This window comes from Cinclus cinclus, chromosome 12 (genome assembly GCF_963662255.1).
Source record: "Cinclus cinclus chromosome 12, bCinCin1.1, whole genome shotgun sequence".
NCBI lineage: Eukaryota > Metazoa > Chordata > Aves > Passeriformes > Cinclidae > Cinclus > Cinclus cinclus.
This window is the reverse complement of record NC_085057.1, coordinates 20,356,168-20,377,703: the sequence shown is the minus strand read 5'-3', so window position 1 is coordinate 20,377,703 and position 21,536 is coordinate 20,356,168. Positions and strand designations below refer to the sequence as shown.

Here is a 21,536-nt window from a genome sequence, read left to right as displayed (position 1 = left end):
GAATATTCTGTTCTCAGAGATATAGGACTGTGATTTAAGCTTCTTGTGGAATTCAGCTGTGCTGGGCCTTCCCCACCTCTCCCCACAGGCTCGAGAACCTTAAGCAGACGATACAGCTTTTGTCCCCCAGCTTCTCCAGGAGAACTAATTCCAAATCTGCTCGTTTGTCTCACACTGGTGCTCCAGACATGGCTTTCCCTGGCTTTCCCCCCTCTCTGAGAACACCCATCTATTTTTTCTGGCAGCACCACGTCCCTCCAGCCCAATGTCCGCTGTCTCCACCTGTCTGGGCCGTGCCTTGCTCCAGTCCTGCTGGTTTCCCAAACTGCCCAACCTTCCCATCCCTCAGTCCTTCCCCCTCATGCCAGAGCTGCTCGCAGTCCCCAGGGTGTCCCTCGGCCCTTGGATTCTCCTCAGTGCCATTCCCCAGCCTTGCTCCCAGTCCCAGCCTCCTTCTCCCCCAAAGACCTTTCTTTTCCTGCCACTCTGCAGGGCTGCATGGGGCTTTTCTCTCTTTCTTTTTCTCTCTTTTCTCTCTTGTCTGTCACCACTTTGACTGTGCTGTGCTGCCCATCTTTGCCCTTCTCTAATCAACAGAGCTGGTTTTTCCCACTTTTACAGCTCCCAAGGGCAGAGTTTTAGGGATAAGGCCCAGCTCTCAATGGCTCCAATACATGGCCAGGTACCAGATGCAATATTGGGCTCGTCCTCTGTGATAGAAATTGGATCACAGCATTTTGTAGAAGAGAGCCCCACTTTTTTTGCTCTTTGACTTGATATTTAAATGCTGTTCAGCGTCAGGAATAATTTCAGAGGAGTCAGCCACGGTAAATTTATCATTCTGAAACATAAATGTTTCTTCTTTGCAGAAGAAGCATTTGGCCTAAGGGACAGCAAAAATAAGTTAAAATGACAGGCTGTTCCTCCTACCTTTTATTTATTTTTAAGTTTCTACTCAGAAACTCTGGGTTCATCCAAATGCTAAAAGCCTAGCGATCATTTTTTTCTCTAGATTCTTTCATACACTTAAATCACACACCAAAATGAAATACTGATTCGTTATTACAAAGCAGCGTGGAAAAGAGAAGATTTACCAAATGTCTGAAGAATTCTTCATGTGCACATACATATACATGATGTCAGTAGAATATTGTTCTACAGCTGGTTCTCATTTTGCTCTGTGACACAGGAACAGAGCACTTAGAGAGCCACCACAAAAAATACCAGCTGAACATTTGTTTTTGTAGTTTAAAGAGAGTTATTAAGAGACTCGGTTTTATAATTCTGTGGGAAATTGTGGTTTAAGTGGATCCATGAGTCACCAAACACTGGTGCTTATCGTCTGTCAGTAGAGATTATGGCCAAAAAACCAGGATTGGATCCCTGTAAATACCACAGCCCCTCTGGAGGCTGTGTGACACACACTGAACTGCCCTGGGCACCCGGGCAGCATTCAGCTGACTTCAAGGAAATCCAGTTTAAAAGGGTCACACACAACGTAGAAAAACAGAAATACAAAAGCCCTGTATCTAAATCTCCCCTCCAAAAGCAGGACTGCGACTCCAGGGCTTAAAGTTCTTTGATCAAAAGGTCAATAAACCAAAAGTAAAGCACATCAAGCAAAGGAATAGTGCTGGAGGATCAAACCACAGAGCAGCCTATACCCAAGAATAGTGGGCAGACATTTCTTCATATTTTTCTGATGACAAGTCCCTGTCCCAGCAATTTGGATTGGATACTGCAAATGCTACTAAATAAAGCCGGAAGGTGTTGGAAAAGGGGAAGCTCAAGTTACTATGAATTGTTTGGCAATTCTAAAACAGTTCTTCCTTCTTGCAAAGACCAAATAGAATGCAAACATGTCAAGCCTAAGTGTAAAGCACTTAAAGGTGTAGGAGTTGTTTTATTTATTGTTCAGTGTTTGGTTAAAGAGGAGGAAATAAGGATGTGAAAGACTCTTGGCAATTATCAGAAGTGAAGAAGGGTGGGAAACCTACACATTTCATATATATAATTACAGAAATAATCTCTAGGGCTTAGGGTGCCTGGTTGGGTAGTTTTGGATCAGTTCACCATGATCTCTCCTTCTGGAGTTCATCTTCGTTAAACCCACAATCTCCTGAGATTCCACGAGTTAATTCTGTGTCCCCAGCATTCCCCAGCCCTCCTCTGATCCCCGCAGCATCCTCACAGCCAGCCAAGCATCCATTTGGAGACTTCTGCAGGAGCTTTCCCCAGCATGGAGGGAAAATAGGGCTTAAATCAAACCATCTCTAGTCAGTGGTGCTGGGATTCCTTCACTGCAGCTGAGCATCTTGAACTAAATACTTGTTAAAGCCTTCAGGATAGCTTTTTCCCTTGACTTGGTCACTTCTTCCTTCCTAAAAGACACCTAAAAGAGTCCATCCTGATGAATTCCTGTGAGAAGTCTGCAAGAGGATTGAACTGTGATTTGTGGGATTTTCTCTCTGATGCAGACTGCCTGTGTAAAGCAGTAATGAACCTAAAATTATTCATTTCTAAGCAGGCACATGTATATAAACACCACCTTAAAACACTGAGCAGAAATCTCAACATAACTTCTTTGCTGGGCAAGGCTTCCTTACACACAGCACTCAACAAGCACCCTCTTCTCTTTTCTCTTCTCTTCTCTTCTCTTCTCTTCTCTTCTCTTCTCTTCTCTTCTCTTCTCTTCTCTTCTCTTCTCTTCTCTTCTCTTCTCTTCTCTTCTCTTCTCTTCTCTTCTCTTCTCTTCTCTTCTCTTCTCTTCTCTTCTCTTCTCTTCTCTTCTCTTCTCTTCTCTTCTCTTCTCTCCTCTCCTCTCCTCTCCTCTCCTCTCCTCTCCTCTCCTCTCCTCTCCTCTCCTCTCCTCTCCTCTCCTCTCCTCTCCTCTCCTCTCCTCTCCTCTCCTCTCCTCTCCTCTCCTCTCCTCTCCTCTCCTCTCCTCTCCTCTCCTCTCCTCTCCTCTCCTCTCCTCTCCTCTCCTCTCCTCTCCTCTCCTCTCCTCTCCTCTCCTCTCCTCTCCTCTCCTCTCCTCTCCTCTCCTCTCCTCTCTCCACTTTCTCCCATAGCAACAAAGGACATGGCATCACAGAACTTTATGCTTTAAAGCCCAGCAAATTTATGAGGGTCCCAGAGAAAAGTCAACATTCCCCCACAATTGCTACTGACCCTCATAATTAACTTAATGGGAAAATGGAGAGAAAGCTCTGGCTGCTGCCTGATACACTTTTAATACATTGCAGATGTTCCTTTGATTTTACTAACTGGAAACACTTCATAACTTGTATCCATAGCCTATTCCCAGTACAGCATTTAGCTTTCACAAAGCAGTAATCTTCTCAGCCCTGGTAGCAGTCCTAAGGTCTGAGGAGGAAAAAAAAACTTTATATGGATTTTTTTTTTCTTAGAGGTTAAATAGAATAAGGTGAACTGACTCAGAGAGTTTAGGTTATATCAGTAAATAGCAAAGAGTGAACAATGGAGGAGAAACCAAAATCCAGCTCCAAAACACATCAGAAATCACTTCAGAGGTGTTAGAAACATGAATGTGTTGCTTTTCAAGTGTTGGGACACAGTGGGGTGGGTTAGAAAGGAGAAGCTGAAGCTTCTTGACACTTACCTTTGCAGTACCAGTGTGTCACAGATAATTCAGTGCCTTTGTAGCTGACACCAACTAATTTCTGACACTGCCCCTTCATCAAAGCAGGCTGTGTCTTAAAAAAAATGTTGAATAAATACATGGAGAACTGAAATTTCACAGCCATTCTTTGTACCTCCAGTACAAAGTATTCCTGACAATGCTCTTGCAACCCCTCATGGCTCATATGTTCTGTTCCAAGCTGCCAGCTAAGAAAAAAGGTGTCAATATTCTGCTGTACTCACGTGAAAAGCAGAGTCATTTGATAATGAGAATGTGAAACTACTGGCTGTCTTTGTAATGTTTTCCCCCTTTCAGGAGAACTTCCATATCTGGGAACTGGAAGACAAACACGGGCTCTGCCATGCTGGAACAAATTGCTATGTCAGATAAGTAAGTGGAGTCTCATGTAAAAGGTAATTAAAAAAAAAATAATGGTGCTTTATTTTAAGTGAATTTTAAAAGAATCACATTGTTGGTGCACAATTCACATGAAGGGCATGCATTGTGTTCATCTGGGGGAAAAGGAATCTCTCAGTTAGGTGAGCCAGGAGTTCCACGTGGCTTCAGAGTTACCAGCCCATACTCGCCAGCCTTGGGTGTTATGTGAGCCCTTGGGTTCCTGCATCCCACATCTGCTCCTAGAAAATGACTGGAAATCCCTTCAGAAAATGGAATTTCACAGATTCAACCTGTCAGTCATTTCTGCTGGTTCATTTGCCCTCTCTTACTCACCAGTCTCACACCACGTACCCTCCTTTAAACTTTCTTCCTTCTACATCCTACCATCCTCCTACATCACCAGGCAATCCAGTCTCCACTTTGCTTATTTAAATCCCATTTCTCTTTTCTACTTTCAATCCCAAATTCCTTACTTTTCATTTTATAAATTTCCACTGAACTGCACTGTGAGGCTTTTTCCCCTGTTGCTGGGATACAGTGAAGCTTTATTTCCCCTGTGCCATCACTCCAGCTCTGTGCTTTGGTTTACTGTGCTTTTCCTTTTCTTTCCCATTCTTATCCTGGATAATTCGTGCAGTCCAGTTGACAACATTCATGCAGCACCGCTTTGAAGCTCAGAACTCTTTTCTCAATCCTCCTCATTTGTTCCACAACACATAAACCTCTTTTCCCTGAAAAACAAAATCTCAGAGGCTTTTGGATGGCTATGAATTTTCTGTTGTTCAGTTCCTCCAAAGGCTGCCGCCAGTGGAAGCTGAAATAAGGTCTGTACAGTGAAAGTGTAATTTAAAAGGTGTTTTAAAGCTCAACAGCAGTCCTTGTTGGGGGGGTTGTTGGTTTGTGGGTTTTTTTTTTAAAGCCTGGAACCTAAAACTTGGTGCCTCTTACGAGCTGAGGGAGACACAGGAACTGAAGCGTTGCCTGCCCTGGAAAGGTGAAAACAAGAAATTCGGGAATTCCAGCTCCCTGCTGTCCAACCCCTGTCTAGACTGTGTCCTCGCTGATCTCCCCTCTGGGGATGGACGGAGACACATTATTTTCTCTTTCTCGTTCCCTCCCACCTCCCTCTAGAAAGTGAGGTTATGTCTTCCCTGGGAGGCAGAGGCAGGAGTGAGCTCTGGGGTGTGTAATTACAGCCCATGGGCTGTGTGGAAACACAGAAAGCCCAGTTGTGCCCTGAGAAAATCAGTGCCAGGGGAGTGGGACATGCTCCCCTTGCCCTGCTCTTGCTGGAAATGCTCCCTGAGCTTTCCTCCTGCTCCTGTTCTTCACTGAAAGTTGATTAGAGCAGAATAGGGATTTTCCCATTAACACACCGGCCAACAAAACAAAACTTCCTTTATGCTGATGATGCCAAAAGCATGGAAAAGATGGATGTGGTACTCTGAGAGAAAAGGCTGTGTGTGCCACAGCCCTGATGTTGTGGGATTGCCCAGGGAGCGCTCACAGCACAGCAGTGCGCACAAGGGGAAAAGAGATTTTTCTGAAGAACTGCAACAGTTTCACAACACAGCAAAACCCATCAGATCTGCTGCATTTTAGTTTTAATACACGCCATGCATGAGGAGGAAGTGCCTTGAAAGCACTGCCTGATGGGTACTGTTGGCTGAATACAAATCTCAGTGTAGAAATTCAGAGAAGAAAGAAGAATGAGGCAGGAAGGGACAGTGAGAGGCAGAGGAGCAACACATTTCAGGGTCACAATTCCTCATTTCCCCTCTGCTCCAGAGCTCCTGCTGCCCAGAGAGCTGTGCCACCTGTGCCCAGCTCACCTGGCACACCTGATATTGCCCCCGGGAGCAATCCTTTACCTTTTATCCTTTATCCTTTTTATCCTTTATCCTTTATTGCTGCTGCTCACACTGCCTCTGTGACCTTTTGTCAAACCTATGGTGCAAGCCTTGGGTCTCAAACACTCCAGGCTGCTCCATCCGAAACCTCTCTTTCCAAATGCATTTTTCCAGCTCTGTGTTTGTTGGCAGAAGATGGGCTATTAAATATACTTTCATAAATCTGACTGATGGTGCAGTGTTTTAGAGAAAATTTCCTCGTTTTTGTTTCCATTTCAAGTCAAGATATTTACTGTTCAAGACAAGTTTTGTTGTCCTCATGACTTTCTAAGATACATAATATTTTACAGGGGGAAAAAAGTTATTTATAAGCAAGTGCATGCAAAAAGTTCAGGCAGTCAGTGCATCTACAGATGTTGAAATTGTCAGGCATCCAAAACCCCCTCTTATATCAGACAAAAACAATGTTTCTCACAGAAAAAAAATTCTTTTTACTGCTAAGATATTGCCATCAGGATATTTTCAAATCAATTCTTTGTATTCTGCTTCAAAGAAAAACTTTTCCACTGGAATGGATTTGATATAAGAAAACACAAAGAATGTGACTTAATAAGTTTACTTGGAAAGGATGCTGATACTGAAGATATTTATACATGAATCAGACTCTCAGCCCAGCAAGGAATTTCCTTTGATCCCACAATGAAATCAAATGCTTTGTTTATTAAGGCAAGGGTTTTTTTTCAGTGGAAAATACCATGAGGTGGCAAATCCATCATCAGGGCTCCAGGGCTGGAGCAGGAGAGGGGCTGGAAGAGGAAATAACTCTGCTTTATACTCAAGTGTGAGCCAAGGAAAGAAGAGAATTCATGATAAATGAATGCTTTAGGAATGGGGGTTTTTAGCAAATCATGCCCTTCAGTTGGTGACATCACCCTGCATCATTCCAGGGTCATTTCCTCCCTGCCCAGCCCTGCTGGGAGCCACTGAACATTCCCAATGCTTTTGGTGTCCTGGCATTCAGTCCTTGCCTTTGGGCTCTCAGAGCTCTGTGCTTGTGTTACAGCAATCACAGGAATTGCCTCGCTCTTCTTCTAAGTAAATTCCTCCTCGCCCCCTTGTTGGTCAGATAATGTCTCTAGTCACAGAGAAAAAAGCAAAATAAATCATTTTGCTGCTTGTAGAATGGGTAAAGAGTCCATCCTCAGCCTCCTGCCATAACGTTACAAAATAAGCTGAAGAATTTTCCTGTTCAACTCTGTGTGAAATGGCCTTTTAAGGAGTTGTAGAATTCCTTGGAATTATTTAAATTCCACTTGAGTTGTGCTGTACTTGTCCATAAGAATGAAGAACATAGTCCTTGTCTGCGTGCTCCACAACTCACATAATGTCATATTTTTTGTCCTGCTGCATCACCTGAAGGGTTTTCCTGCCTGGATTTCTCCTTTTGCTCAGTGCTGTAGGACTAAAACCAGCCTGGCTCCTTTAGAAAACAGTTGACCCACGATTTAGGATGGAGCCTCTCACTCATTTTCCTGATACAGGAACCAAACCCATCCAGTGTAGTGAAAATTCTGAATTGAGGGTGAATATAATATTAAATACATTATTAGGTGAGCCTCTAGAAAATCAAGAGCCTGATGAGATACTCACAGAGCAAATTATTTTTGTGAAACAGGTACAAGCTTTGGGTCGACACCTGTTCTGAAATATTTGGTGGTTTGGACATCTGTGCTGTTAAAGCTGTACATGGGAAGGATGGAAAAGATTATATTTTTGAGGTAAGAAATCCTGCTTTTTTTCAACATCTGCCTTTACATATTACAAACAGCCAAGGAAACAACCTTTCTGATAGTTGGGCATTGGCTTATTTGTGTTTCAGGCAAAGCTGTGTATTTTTGAGCACTGTTTAAATCATGATACAAAGCCACAGGTCCAATTTAGTGGCAAAACTTGCTGGAAAATGTAACCCTATGGATGGGAATGCTTTTTGGTGTTGGAGGAAATGTACACAAACTGCAAAACAAAGCCAAATGTGGATGGCACATTTTGCCAGCCCTGATGATTTCTTTCCTGAGCAGGCTTACCAGCTTTTCCTGGAAGGTTTATAGATAGCACTGTCCTAAGGGAGCCCCAACAAAATTATACCTTGACATGGAAAGGGAGATTAAGGATGAAGTGGAAACAACCTTACTATTTTTCTAGCCTCGATATTGCCCTGAAGATTTGAATCCTCATGAATTAGAAGTTTCTGCTGTAGGTAATTTTGAAAAGTCGAAATTTTTCATTTCCTTTGAGTTTTTTAGTGGAGAAATACCACTTAGTGTAGCCATAAAGCAAGTTATCATCACTTTCCTATCACACAATCTCTTCAGCATCTTCCACGTTCCTAGAATTTTACTCAGAAGGTGGGCAAGGATCTCCAGAATCTCCACACTCCAAAGGAAGTTGATAAAGCAAAAGGGGAAAGTTTTTTTTTAAAAAATTAAATAACCACAGTAAATCCTGTAATGGACTGAGACTGCCTCACTTCCTGCTTCTCAACACATGACACAGACAGTCATAATTTCTAAACCCCAGAATTTTAAGAACTGCAGGGTCCATCAGGAGCTGGGTTTACAAAGCATTTTAATCAGGGTGCAGAGTAGCTGTTGCAATTAAAGAAAAAAAAAGAGTGGATGGAAGCATGGTAATTCCTGCTGTTGTCTGGAATCAGCTGAATTGTCTGGGAGATGGGACTGCTCATCAGCAAGGATATTTAGAGTCTGTAAGAGTCATTGAAATGTGGGCCTGTTTGCAAAGTTCACATCCACAAGAACATCTGGAAAAACTATGATATCAACAGTTATTACACTGCAATTTTAACAGAATTCTGGGCTACAATGAGGAGTGGAAAACTGCACCAAGATAGGGAGATTTTTCTCCTTTTGTGTCCTTTCTGCATGGGAAAATAAATGTTATTAAGTCTGCCACATGCATGCTTCACTCAAGGGAGCTGAGCAGGACAGTCAGTCCAGAAATCCTGGGCTGCAGCTCCATCCTGGAGCTTCCATGGGGATGTGTTTCCATGGGGATGCCACACCTGAAGAAAAAAATGAATGTCTGAGTGCCACTGACACCTTAATCCTGCAGAGATCACCTGACAAGGAACACACAGACTCCCTAATGGGTGAAATAACATCTGCAGATTTGCTCTTCCTGCTGTGCTCTGGGAGCATTTGGCCAGCGTAAGCTCCAACAGGAGGACACAGATGTGTGTCACCCACCCTCGGAGGGAATGGGAATTAGGGGGGAATTCTACTCAAGTATTCTTCAGATATTCAGACCAGTTTTGCTGAAGAGGACAAAATGCTGGAGTGATATTATTATTATTATTATTATTATTATTATTATTATTATTATTATTATAGCACAAAACCACCTGTTGTTTTCTGTGAAGGTTTGGGCTCTTTGCAGATTTTTAGGTGGAGGATATAAGAGGTAACTTTGCCTTTTAACAGAACAGGTTTTCTCAGTGTGGTTCCCTGGAAATAAACCTCTCTCCTCCAGAGGAGCACAGTGGTTCTTCCTGCCCATCACTGCCCTACTCCTGGGAACTGGCTCCAAACTCCTCCCAGGGAGGAATGAACTCACTAAAGGATGGCTCAGCTAAGCAGAGGTGCTGTCAGGTTGATCAGGATGAAGGCCAAGTTATGATTCTGTGTAACAGCCTCAGCTCTTCATTTAGTGTCTGTTCTTTCCCCCTCAGAATTCCCCTGAGAATGGGAATTCTCAGCTGCCAAGCATCAGACAAGCTGTAGAAACAGCATTTTTATTAACACATCACTGCAACATGCAGCTATTTGACTGCCTCACCTCTTCTTCCTAATGAGACATCAAATCAAGGTCCATTAAACTTTTAACTTCCTAAATATAACTGCTTTCCCCCTTTTTAAATTAACACTTCTGAGGTTCCAATACTAGGAGGAGCAGAGCACTGTTTGTATTTCTGATCCCACTGAATATTACCTTTCCTGTTTCATTCTTGGAAAACCAAAGCTCTGGGAAATGAAATAAGAGCTCAGAGTGTGGTGATGAGAGCAATAAAAGAGAACAAACGTAAGAGAATCCTTTAGAGTGGCCTCCCAGAAGTCTCCCAAATTTTGTTTTAGATTAAATGGGCTGCTGCAGGTCCCTTCTTCCCACCTGCTTCATTTCATCCTGAGCTAAATTAAAATTAGCCCCCAAGTGGCGTTTTTGACTTAGAAAAGTGCAAACCGAATTTGAAGTAGAAAACTTTCAGCCAACACAAGAAATGAAGAAATAGTGTTTGTTCACAATTGTATGGAAAATTCTGTTCTTGGCCTTGAATTCTTGAGAAGCTCAGCTACTTCTCCTGTTTTCCCATCCAAAACAGAATATCCTCTGCTCAGGTCAAGGAGGGAGCTAAATCCAGCTGTAATTGCTGATAAACTCAGAAGTATCTTATAATTTCTACTCTGGAACATTGCTGTATTCACCAACCAAAGGGAATGGTTTTGCACAGTTCTCACCCTCCCAAACACGGACCTTCAAAATCACCCCGATTTAATTCCCCCTTCCTCTGTACTTACCACTTATCCAATTTTCTCCTGGAATTCCTGGGGCTTTTCCCTCAGGAGATCCATCTCTCCTGTCAGACTCCTGGGCACTGCTGACTGTCAGCCCTCTGGCTGCTCTGCCATGTTCTCTTGCATTTCAGCATGCTGGCAAACACCTCTTTCCCACTTTATCCACACGATTCTGACCTTCCTTTAACCTCCCCAGCTCTGCCTTTCCCAGCCCTTCCCAAATCTCTGCCCAGGACATCGCAATCCTCGGGAGCAAAGTGAGGATGCAGCACAGCTGGGTGTGGGCAGTGGCAGCAGGAATTTTTCCTCAGACACGATGATCCCTTTGCAATTACTGATATCTTATAATTGATCTGGCTCCTTTATGAATCCCATCCCGTTTCACTTCCTAATTACAGAATTTCTTTTCGTTTTCTTGCCAGTCTCAGTCTTGTATCCCAAATTTTAGCTATTCACCTTTCCCACTAATATATACAGTCAGTCCCTGGGTGATAAGGGAAATTCATCCCAAAGAACTGGCTACGGAAATGAAAATACATTGATATATAAATGCAAGTTCACAGTGATATGAATTAAGTGACTGTAATTCATAGTGACCCATGTTTTTACTGGCATCTGCAAAAGGAATGTATTTGATTTTATAAATTACAGATGTCATTTTTTTTCTGTGAAATCCTCTTAGTGGGAAACTCCAATATTTTAAGTAGCTGAACTACATGCTCAACTAAAAGCTGGCTGGGTTTAAATGGGATTTTAAATCTAGCATAGGCTGTAAATAGACTATTTATAAACAGGGAGCTTTGTTTATGTTTAAATTTTGTCAAATCTTCTGAAGGAGGGGAAATGCCAGCCTGACATTCCTGTAGTCACTCACAGGATTTAAAAGCTGTTGGTGTTGCCCAAAATATTCTTAAGGTACATTTATATAAAATAAAAATGTAAAATAGTTGTCATTAACTCTTGTACTAGGGATGGAAATAGACTGTATTCTCTGAAAGGAAAAGAAAATACACCAAAACCCACGGTGCAAAGCAACCACCTGGATCTCAGCTGCTTTGCCATGGAGGTGCTCTGTTGCCACATCTTGGGCCACCAATATTTGTGCCCCTATGGCAACCAGCCCAAGGATTTTAATGAGGTCAAAACCTGTCGAAGTGACAAGAGATAGGTAAGGGCAAATGGCTCTGCTTTTAATGCCAGATCTGTTTGAATCTGCCTCAATTTGTGACTACGCCTGAAAATTCTTCGTTCAAGGAGTGTAACAACTTCTCTACTTGGAGTGGACATGAGGATTTGACATCTCAAGGCTCCTTATTTTCACTTTTCCCACGAGTTCTGCTCGACACCATGGCAGGATCTCCCAGAGGAAGCTGATGTGTAAACTTTTGCAGTTGTAGAAGTACTTAAAAGCAGAAATTCAGCCCAAACCCAACCCTCCAGATCTTAATCCTGTCTAATCCTTTGGCAAGACTTTATTGGAGGCAATTTATTTCACTGTCATTCCAAGTAATGGGTTTAATGTAAATGGATGGTAAACAAAGGGAGGGTTTTTTTGCTTGTGAAACTTCTAACTGATGTTGGGTAAGCGGGGTGTTCATCTACACCCTATAGTGCATAATTTTTAAAATAGCTCCCATTAAAACAGATTTCTAGAACCCAAACATCACTCCTGCTCTGAAAATCAGATGGATTGCAGTGGAGAACCAAAGAGCCAATGCCCTTCACACCAAAATATTCTCTGGTCAGTCATTATTAACACTTCACAGTCCTTGCACTTTGGGTCCCTCCAGGCATGATGCAAATTCTTCTTGCAAGAAACAGCTCGGGATACAAGGAAGTGGATCTTTAAAGTGTTTATACAGTTTTTGCAATAGCAGCAAGTGAGCAGAAATTAGTATTAAAGAGCCATACAACCAGCAAGACAACATTTTACCCCTTCAGAAATAACTCCTCTTGGTTAATCAACTCATCTCTCAATTAATGGAAAACATTGGGATGTTCCACCTAAAATTATGATTGTTAAAAATTATGGTAGATTTTAAAGACTCTTTCAATGAACTTATTAAACATCCCTTTGCTACTGTTGATGTGGTCCTAGAGTGAAAAACCATGCATTCGTTTCAAAGGAAACATTTGCTCTGGAGTTCAATTATTATTGCATTGTTTACCCTGGGGTTATTTTAAAGCCTTTTGCTTGTGAGGAGGCTCAGAGGAGACCTAGGTCTGAAAATCTCAGCACAAGCATTGCCAACATTTCAGTTGCCAACACACAACACCAGTGAATCTTGTAAATTAACAAACAGAAGAATCATGGAAATTATTTGGGACTTCAAACTAATCCCATTATTGGAACAAAGTAGCTTTTGTCACCCAGGAAGAATTTCTATAGCTCTCACCATAGTTTGAAAGCTCAAGGTTTATATTACTTATAATGCAGCTCCTTCCCAACTACTGCAAATTGCAATGTTAATTTAAATCCAAATATCTGTTGGAGCACCCACCTTCTGTGCTTCTAATTCTTAGAAACCCTTGAATATCTAAAAGAAAGAAGGCATATCTCTATTCTTTGTTAATGAAGGAGATGTTCTGTGGAGGTTGGAGGATTGAGAAGAGTTTTGCTGCCACTAAATCCACTTCAGGAGGTATCCACACAATGTGTGTGTTCATACTCTTCAGACTGATCCCTGTGCACCCCTCAGATAACAAAATTCTTTCACTCAGACCCTTGAGAAACACCAGAGTGCAGCACTGCAGGTGACATGGACATGCCCTGATGCACATGAAAAAATGATTGCAGTTCCTCAAAAGTGAATTAAATCGTATTCTTTTTCTAAGTAGGAATACCCAGTGAATAATAGTTGGGGTTATGTTATGCTTTTATTTCCCCTGAAACAAATGTGGATGTGGCAGAAGTGGATACGCCAGAGAAATAGCAAATATTCTGGAGAAATAACAAATGCTTGGGACCCACTGAAGTAGCAGAATTCAGTATTAGTTTTATTCATCAAAATGGCTGCAATAAATAACCACCGAGCACTAGTAACCTGTCATGTTTGGAATGGAAATGTGCCCATTTTTATCTGCTTTTCTGCCATCCTGCTTTCCCTGTAGAAATTCTTACTTATTACTTGCAGCCACAGTACTTTTTTAAAAAAGGTTATCAATAATAACAAGGTGTTATTTAAAGTTTTTCACAAATCAGTAAAAGGATCCAGATTTCCCTACCAAAACTCCACAACTTGCTGGGAAGCTGAAGTGTTACTCTGCATTTCCATGTTGTAATTCACCTCGTGAATGTGGTGTGAGCCACAAAAGCAGGGAAGGGAGGAAACCTTCAGCTGAGCCAGGAGAACGATTCCTTCAGATCACTGGGCAGCCTGAGAAATCTCATTTTCATTATCAGCCCTGTGCTTCCTCTTGCTGTTCCCAAAGTGTGTGCCCAAAGGTGTGAAGTGAACCTTTTTTTATTGGAAGGTTCTTTCTTTTTCCATTTTGTGGGAGATGGGAGGGGAAGGCATTGCAAAGCTGCTGTTTATTTTCTGATGGAATACCTGTAATTCCTGTAACTCTTGTGCACTTCTGCTAAAAGCCACCCTGTAAATACACACCCTGCCCTCCTGCAGAGATGAGGAGGAATTTCCTTCCCAGCACTGATGTCCTGTTGCATTTTGCAGGTGATGGACTGTGCCATGCCCCTGATTGGGGAGCACCAGGCTGAAGACAGGCAGCACATCACCGAGTTAGTCGTAAGCAAAATGAACCAAATGTTGTCCAAAACTCCTATTCCATCTCCTCAGAGACCCACTGCCACTCAGCAGCCTCAGGTAGGATAAAATGAAATTAAAATTAAGTTTAAATAGAGCATCTTGCTCTATCATTTTAAGCTCAAAGTTTTCCTCCAAGAATTCGGACACCTGTGGAACCTCAAGGATTGGAGAACTTACCGACACATTTTATCAGTTTGCTGTATCTCAATGAGATTGTCTCCAGATATAATCAAGAAGTGCAAGTGTTGCTGTGTTTCTGCCTGTGGGTTCAGGGAATTACCAGACTTTGTTTCTTTTCAGTCCTACAGATAAAAAAAATCACAAAAATACTAAGAAGCACTGTCATAGAAAACCCTTGTCCTGAGGATGTCAAAAATAATACTGAATTATTCTTGTTCTTGTGAGAAATTAATTATGTTATAATCATTTTTAATGTGCTGCAATTCACAAAAATACCTTAGAAATCCAGGAAACTCCAGAAATATCTTCAGCATGGTAGAAGACATAGGCCAAAGGTTGTAAATAGATAATTTCATTTATTTTATCTGTCATGGCCTGACAGTTAAAGTGTAGGGATGAAGAATTCTGCCACTGGCCTTGCTACCAGCTGGATTCCAGGAATCACCTCTGTGTTTCCATGTCCACGCTTAAAAGCTGTGGGGTTTGTTGTACTGATCCTTTTAATAACTTTGGGGAGCGTGGGTTTCTGTAATAGGCTCTGAGAACAGAAACGCTGGGAGAGGTGTGGATTTTTAGGGTGGAATTTGATGGGTAAGGGCTTGGGTGGGTGTTTAAATAGAAGCCAGTAACAAGTGGTGACCTGGGGGGGTCTGCATTTAAAAGAGACTTTTAAACCCCTCTTTTAACCAGCGGCAGGGGGATGGTTTTAAAATGAAAGATATTTAGATTAGACATCAACTCTTCACAATGAGGGTGCTAAGGAACTAGAACAGTTTGTGCAGAGAAGTTGTGGGTGAAATCGAATCAAATGCACCCTGCCCATGACCTGTTAAGGGTTTTGGTGCTGCCCTGGACCTCTGCACTCCACGGGCATCAGCTGAACACCAGAATTACCAAACGGTAAGCCAGGAATTACCAAGCCTAAATAGCTAAATGCCAGGCTTAAATCAAGGATCTATTTTTGCTCCCAGCAGGCTCCACACCAGGTAAACAATTTGAGAACAATTTTGTGGCCTACCTCAGACAGACCAGTTCTTGAGGCAGAGTGACTAATTTGTTCTTCAAATATCTCATCATGCTTTAAGATATAAAAATACCCAGTTCCACATGAAAAAATAAGTGGTGTGGCTTCTATTTATGTTGCAGCCACTTGAAACTAAGCACAAAATTGTTTCAGCCACAGAACCACATACAATGGAGAAATTTCCATCCAACATGACTCAAATCCATTGTAAAGGGCACTGAGAGAGAAAGAAGAAGGGGAAAAATTAAATCACCTTTTGCCAAAATAATTCCTTTTAGGAGCAACAGTTTATCCAGATATTAAAATGAATCAAAGAGTCAAATTCAGAGTTATTCAGTCAATAGTCTCAGAAAAAAATCACTTCCTTGGGTTGTCTTTAGTGCCAAACCAACACACAGTCAACATAAATCAAAATTTAAAGTAGTAGCAGACATGGCTGTCTCATGAATAGATTCACATTCGATATTTCACATTTCGGGGAAAAAATGCAAGGTTTTGGGCAGGCTGTCCTGGATTTCAGAGCAGCCAGGGGAGGAGCAGCATTTACTGTTACTGCTGTTATCCAAAGGAACTGGCTGTTTCATGGATGTAAATAAAGTTCCCAAAGAAAAACTGCCCACCTGAGTCCAGAATGAGAACAGAATCCAAGGAGCATTTTTAGAAGGTTCCTGAATTCCTCAGTCGCTGCTGTCGCTCAGCACGTCCGTGGAAATGGGTTTTTGCTCTTGAACCAGAGTTTTGGATGAATGCAGAGATAATGGTGGATGTCTGGTAGGTTCCTGTTTAGTTTAGGTTATTCCTGAAGGATTCAGGCTTTGCTCATGGCAACAAGATGTCATTCCACATTAATTTTCTTTTCCTTAGCCTATCCTTACATTATGGGCGGCACTTGAGAAAAAAAAATGCTGTAAAAGCCAGAGATATTCCTTGAGAATATTTGCAATATCTGTTGGGTTTCCTCTCAGTTAACCAGACTCTTAAAATTTGCCTTGTTTAGGGCAGGTAAAAGCGACCTGATTTTCTGTTGAAAATTCCATTTGCAAATACCCATTAATCTTCCCAGCTTTAAAGGAAAATAATGAAACACATTTAAAGCAGATAACTCCTCATGTGTAGTTAATTTTTAACTGGATTTTGCTAAGAGCAAAATAAATTTGTTAAAACAAAGCTGTCCTTTTCGTTTGAACGTTTGAACAGTCTTCTCCTTTTCTAATGTGAGAAATTATTTCCTATTCTTGAGAAACATCCACTTCATCTGCAGGGGAGGAGGACAATGTCCATTTCTGCAGGTGACACAAAATTCAAAGCCAGTAATTAATTTATCCCAAATCAACTCTGTGCAAGTGTAGAAACCAAAGTACTGAAGATATCAAAGAGTAATTGCTGGGTTTTGCTACTTCTGCTTTTAAATGAGCAGCCTATGGTCAATAACACAGCTCCAGATGTGCCATGCTCTGAATGTCTTTATTTTCTGCGGGTTTTAAAAATGTTTCTATTTTAGTCCAGACTGCAGCACTGGGTTGGATTGTACATAAAAACATGCCTCAATTTATAAATGCCCACTGTGGTCAGCTCCACTCCAATTAAGCATCCATCAGGAAACAAATCAATGATTGGGAAAATCAGCCTTTGTTTAGCACCGGGCAGCCAAGTCCTGGTGGGGATGGTTGGCCCTGCAGTGCTCTGAAGGCTGGCAAAGCTGTCCCTGTCCAGGTGCCAGAGGGAGCAAATTCCAAAGGGAAACCTCACAGGGGCATGCCCGGGGATTGTTAAACCCATTAAATCTGAAATATCTGAATGGAGCCATTTTTCAAATATATGCTTTCTATGTTACCTGTTTATTTATCTGCAAACTCTTGCCCAGACCCTGTAGCAAATTCTGCTGGTGAACAGAGAAGTTGGGCAGGAGGAGACTTGGACTTACAGAAATTCTACCTGTTGTGGTAAAAAAAATCCTTCAAAAATGAAGTTGCTTCTATTATTTAAATCATGATAGTTTGTTTTGCCCCAAACCATGCTGAGAATAGAATTTAATCTAGGAATATGATTTTAAAAGTTTTCCATAAACAAACCTGCTCTAGTTGCAGGGAATAAAACTGTGGAAATCTAAATTTCTGTCTTTTCTAATCTCTTTGACTACTTTTGACAGGTCTTTAGAGAAGATATTTTTCAATTTTTTCCTAAAAATCAAGAAAATAGCTTAAACTACCCAGTGAATCTGGATTTGCAGAGCTCTGCAGGAGCTGGCTCGTTCCTTGACCATTAAATTTGTGTATAAAACAATAGAAATGGTCAAACGCCCACTCAGAGCTGCCTGTCAGGTCCTGAGGTGGATTGTGCTGGAGGAAATTCTGCAGAGAAAATGACACTGTCCATGAGAATCACCAGAAAATGCAAATGTTTAGGGTGTGTGAGCAGCTGAAGCTGAGGGAAATCCTGTTAGGAAAATGTTCATTCCGTCCTGTTGCATTAGCCAGGAAAGAATAAGGGATTTATTTCCTTAATGGAAGGAAAGATGGAAGGAGTTTGTGCTCCAGGGGCACAATATCCATGACATGATGACATCACAAAGAGCAGATCTTTCCCTGCTACATCCTGGTTCTGTTTGGTGTCAAAGAAAGGAGTGGCACAGTGCTAAAAAAACAATAATAAAACCAATGTATTCTCCATTCCCTGACCCCTTACATGACTTCATTCATCCAGGTTTATTGTTCCGTGTCCAGAGAGAAAGCTGAACCATGTGTGGACGTAGTGTAAATAACAGAAAATATGAATTCTAGGGAGAAAAACCATCAGCAAATTTGCTATTGCTGGGTTTCCATAGGATTAGCCACAGTTCTGTTCCCTCTCATCTCTTGGATTTAGTGGGGCTTTTCAAAAGGAAACTACTTATGATAAGCAGCAATTTGCTTCCAGTCACTGAAGTTTTTGCAATGACCAGAAAATCCAGTTATTTGGTCTGATCTTAGCTGAAGGGAAGACATTTAATTGGGAAGGATCTCCTCATGGAGTTATTTGGAAATAGAGAATTCAGCATGAGTCCACTGTCCATAAAAGTCCTTTTAAATTATAGTCCTTGGTAAGATAAATTACATTTTGTGTTAAAATACTTACAGGATTCTTGTGGAGGCCTTCCTAAATATATTGGTAGGGAGTCTAAACCGTTGGCATCACAACTGACAAAGAGCAGGGAAAAATATTGCTGAGGCACAGAAATCACACTGAAATCTGAAATGCAACACAATCTAAAGGTTATTTAAGTCAAAAGCCATTCTGAAAACTGTCATTTTTGCTGGGGGTGGTGCCCTTTTACTGCAGTATTTTGGTTATTTGCATCCCAGCGACACCTTGTGGCTTCTCTTCTGGAATAAGTGACTTGGGGATTTGCCTATTATTTATTATTACAAGGCATTAGGTCCTATTCCATAAGCTGTATCACATTCAAAATCTATTTTTTTCTATATATTTGACAAATCAGAAATGCTCCATACTCGAAAATTTTTCATCATGTTATTGTAATGCATTTCTTTCTTTTTATTATTATTATTTTAATATGGAATATATTTTAATAGTCTACCTTAACGTGCCCATATATAACTATATATATACATATATATATGCACACACACACACAATGTTTATCTGTGTGTGCTTCTTTTAATCAAAAGGGGTTTTTAAACTCTTAGTTTTTATGCTAGTGAAAATATAAGAACAGCTGTTACTCTTTCAGATCCCAGTATAAACATAGGGAATTAAGAAAAGCAGCAGGAAATAAACAAGTGGGAGCCTGAGCTCACCACATCCTTGTAAAAGGCTACACTTGAGGCACAGTTCATCCAGGAAAATTTATTTATCACAAATATAAAATGATGGAGACTTTTTTTTCCTACACTGAGGTGGTTCTGTCCGCCTTTGAACACGATCCCTGCTCAGGATGCATGTGAGGGACAGAGGCCACAACAGAGGCAGGACTCAGCTGGAGCTGCTGGATGAGGGATGTTCATGTATTTGAAACAGTCCCCATTTCAACAACAAAGTTTGATTTCTTTTAAATATTTGAACTCCACGTGCAGGTATTGCAATATATCAGAAACAAGAAGTTCATGCTGGAAAATAAACCCTAAAGCATTCAATATCTATAAGGACACAACATATAAATAACTGAGGAGGAATTTCACTGACATAGTGAAAGTGAGAATAATTGGTTTCAGTCCTTGCTGAGCTCCTGCACCAGCAGATGGAGTGAGAGCCAAGGGAGGCACAGGAGCTGCTCAGACTGGTTTTGAGTCTCCCCCTGAACAGAGGTCCCAGGTAAATAACTGGGGATAAATCACTCTGGGGTTTTAGCCATGAATGTATCCATAAAAGGAGGGTGATTTAATCAAAACCCTGATAATGGTTATCCTGCTTAGCTTGCTTCAATGTACCACGAAATAACCAAGGGTGCCCTCCTGATGGCCTTCAGATTATAGAATACACTACAGGTCATCTGTTAAAGATTTAGGGTTATTTGGTCAAAATTTCCACTGACATCAACAGAAAATTGTACAAATGAAATAAAGTTTTCTGGGTGTACCTTGATTTTTATTTTTTTTTAAATTTCCAAGTACTCTATACTGAATGAGTATCCCCAGCAGTGTACCTGGAAAAAGAAATGATTTCTGCAGAAAAGCTAACAGAAGCCTGGTAAGATAAAAATTTGCTCACAAAGTACCCGTTAGAAGAGAATCCCAAAGGAAAAAGCCCCTGGCAGGGCCAGGCTTCAGGCCCAGGAGGATTTCATGATCTCTGTTGTCTGTAGGATCCAGTGCTTCAGCCTCAGTCCTGATTTTTTTAATTCAGAAAGCTACAAAGTGCTGGTAAAACTGAAAAAGACCCCAAGTATTTTACTTAATAGATACTTTTCTGCATTTCTCTTAAACATATTAGCAATAATATTCTCATTTTGTCTTTATTCACACAACAAAATTATGCTTTTCCTAACTTTTTATTACCTCCTGCCAGATGATCTCCTGATCATCTCACAATCTGCAGGTGGAATTTGGAATCCTGACACTCCAAGGTCCCTCCCCTCCAGAAGAAAGAAAATATTTGGGGTTTAAAGTGCTCCTGAGCCCACCACGATGGAGTGGCCTGTCTGTTCTTGGTAGACTTCTGTGAGAAGCAGCTGTTTGGTCCCACAGTTCTTGGAAAGTTTTTGGCAGTTTTTGGAAACTGAAAAAAATTCTCCTCATTCCATTCTGGAGCAAACCCCATCCTTTTCCAAATCAGAGCAAGGGAAGCAGTGATCCCATGGTTACAGAGCAGGGCAAAGCTACCACAGGCACAAACAGGACAGGAGAACCCAGGCTGGACCTCTCTGTTTTGTCTTATATCATATACAACATCCTTTGATTATTTTATCTTATTTTTCATATATTTTTACTCTTTGGTCTAGCTTATTTAAGCTGAACCTAACAGAAATATCTAATTTTTTTTAGGCTTTTCCTTGTTCTCCCTTCCTTTCCCCACCATGGTGGGTGTTTCTATTTTTTTTTTTTTTTTTGTTATTATTCCATCTTCACTTGACTTTTCTGTTTGATTTCTCTGACCTTTAAATCATACCCTCTTAAGCAGAGGGGGCTGGCTTTTCTCCATGTTCAGCTTGCAGGAATTCAGCCCCTCTCCCCAGAAATCCCTGCCACGGTTTATTTTCAATAAGGACCATGTGCTAAACGTGTGTCAAAATCTTTAAACAAGGAGAAGCACCAAGAGAAATTATGGAAGAATCCAAACCCAGAGCAGCTCTTCTCAATTATTCTTGATTTGTCCATGGGAAAAAAAAAAAATAAGCAATGCTCACACACAGACACTTCCAACTCCAGAATGTGGGGATGGACTTCTGGAGCTGCCAGCAGAGCAAACTTGACTTCAGCTGCTTCAAAATCCCCCTCCAGGGTTTTTCAACGTTTAACAGAGATTTTTCAGAGCTCAGAGCGGCCCCCGAAGCTCCCGTGGGTGGCTCAGGGCAGCAGCAGCAGCACGAGGAGCAAGGGGAGAAGCTGGCAATGGTTGTTGTGTTTGGTTCTTACCAGAGCCCGGAAACTC

General features: G+C 41.4%; 1 protein-coding gene across 3 annotated transcripts in view; it reads left to right on the top strand.

Annotated features, from left to right (window-relative positions):
* Positions 1-21,536, top strand: part of SYN2 (synapsin II) — a 154,382-nt gene that overhangs the window by 119,512 nt on the left and 13,334 nt on the right. For all 3 annotated transcript variants that reach the window (XM_062500556.1, XM_062500557.1, XM_062500558.1), the window contains 3 exons: positions 3,959-4,033; positions 7,568-7,670; positions 14,153-14,302. In XM_062500556.1, the coding sequence (XP_062356540.1) occupies positions 3,959-4,033; positions 7,568-7,670; positions 14,153-14,302 (328 nt within the window). The remainder of the gene's footprint in view (positions 1-3,958; positions 4,034-7,567; positions 7,671-14,152; positions 14,303-21,536) is intronic.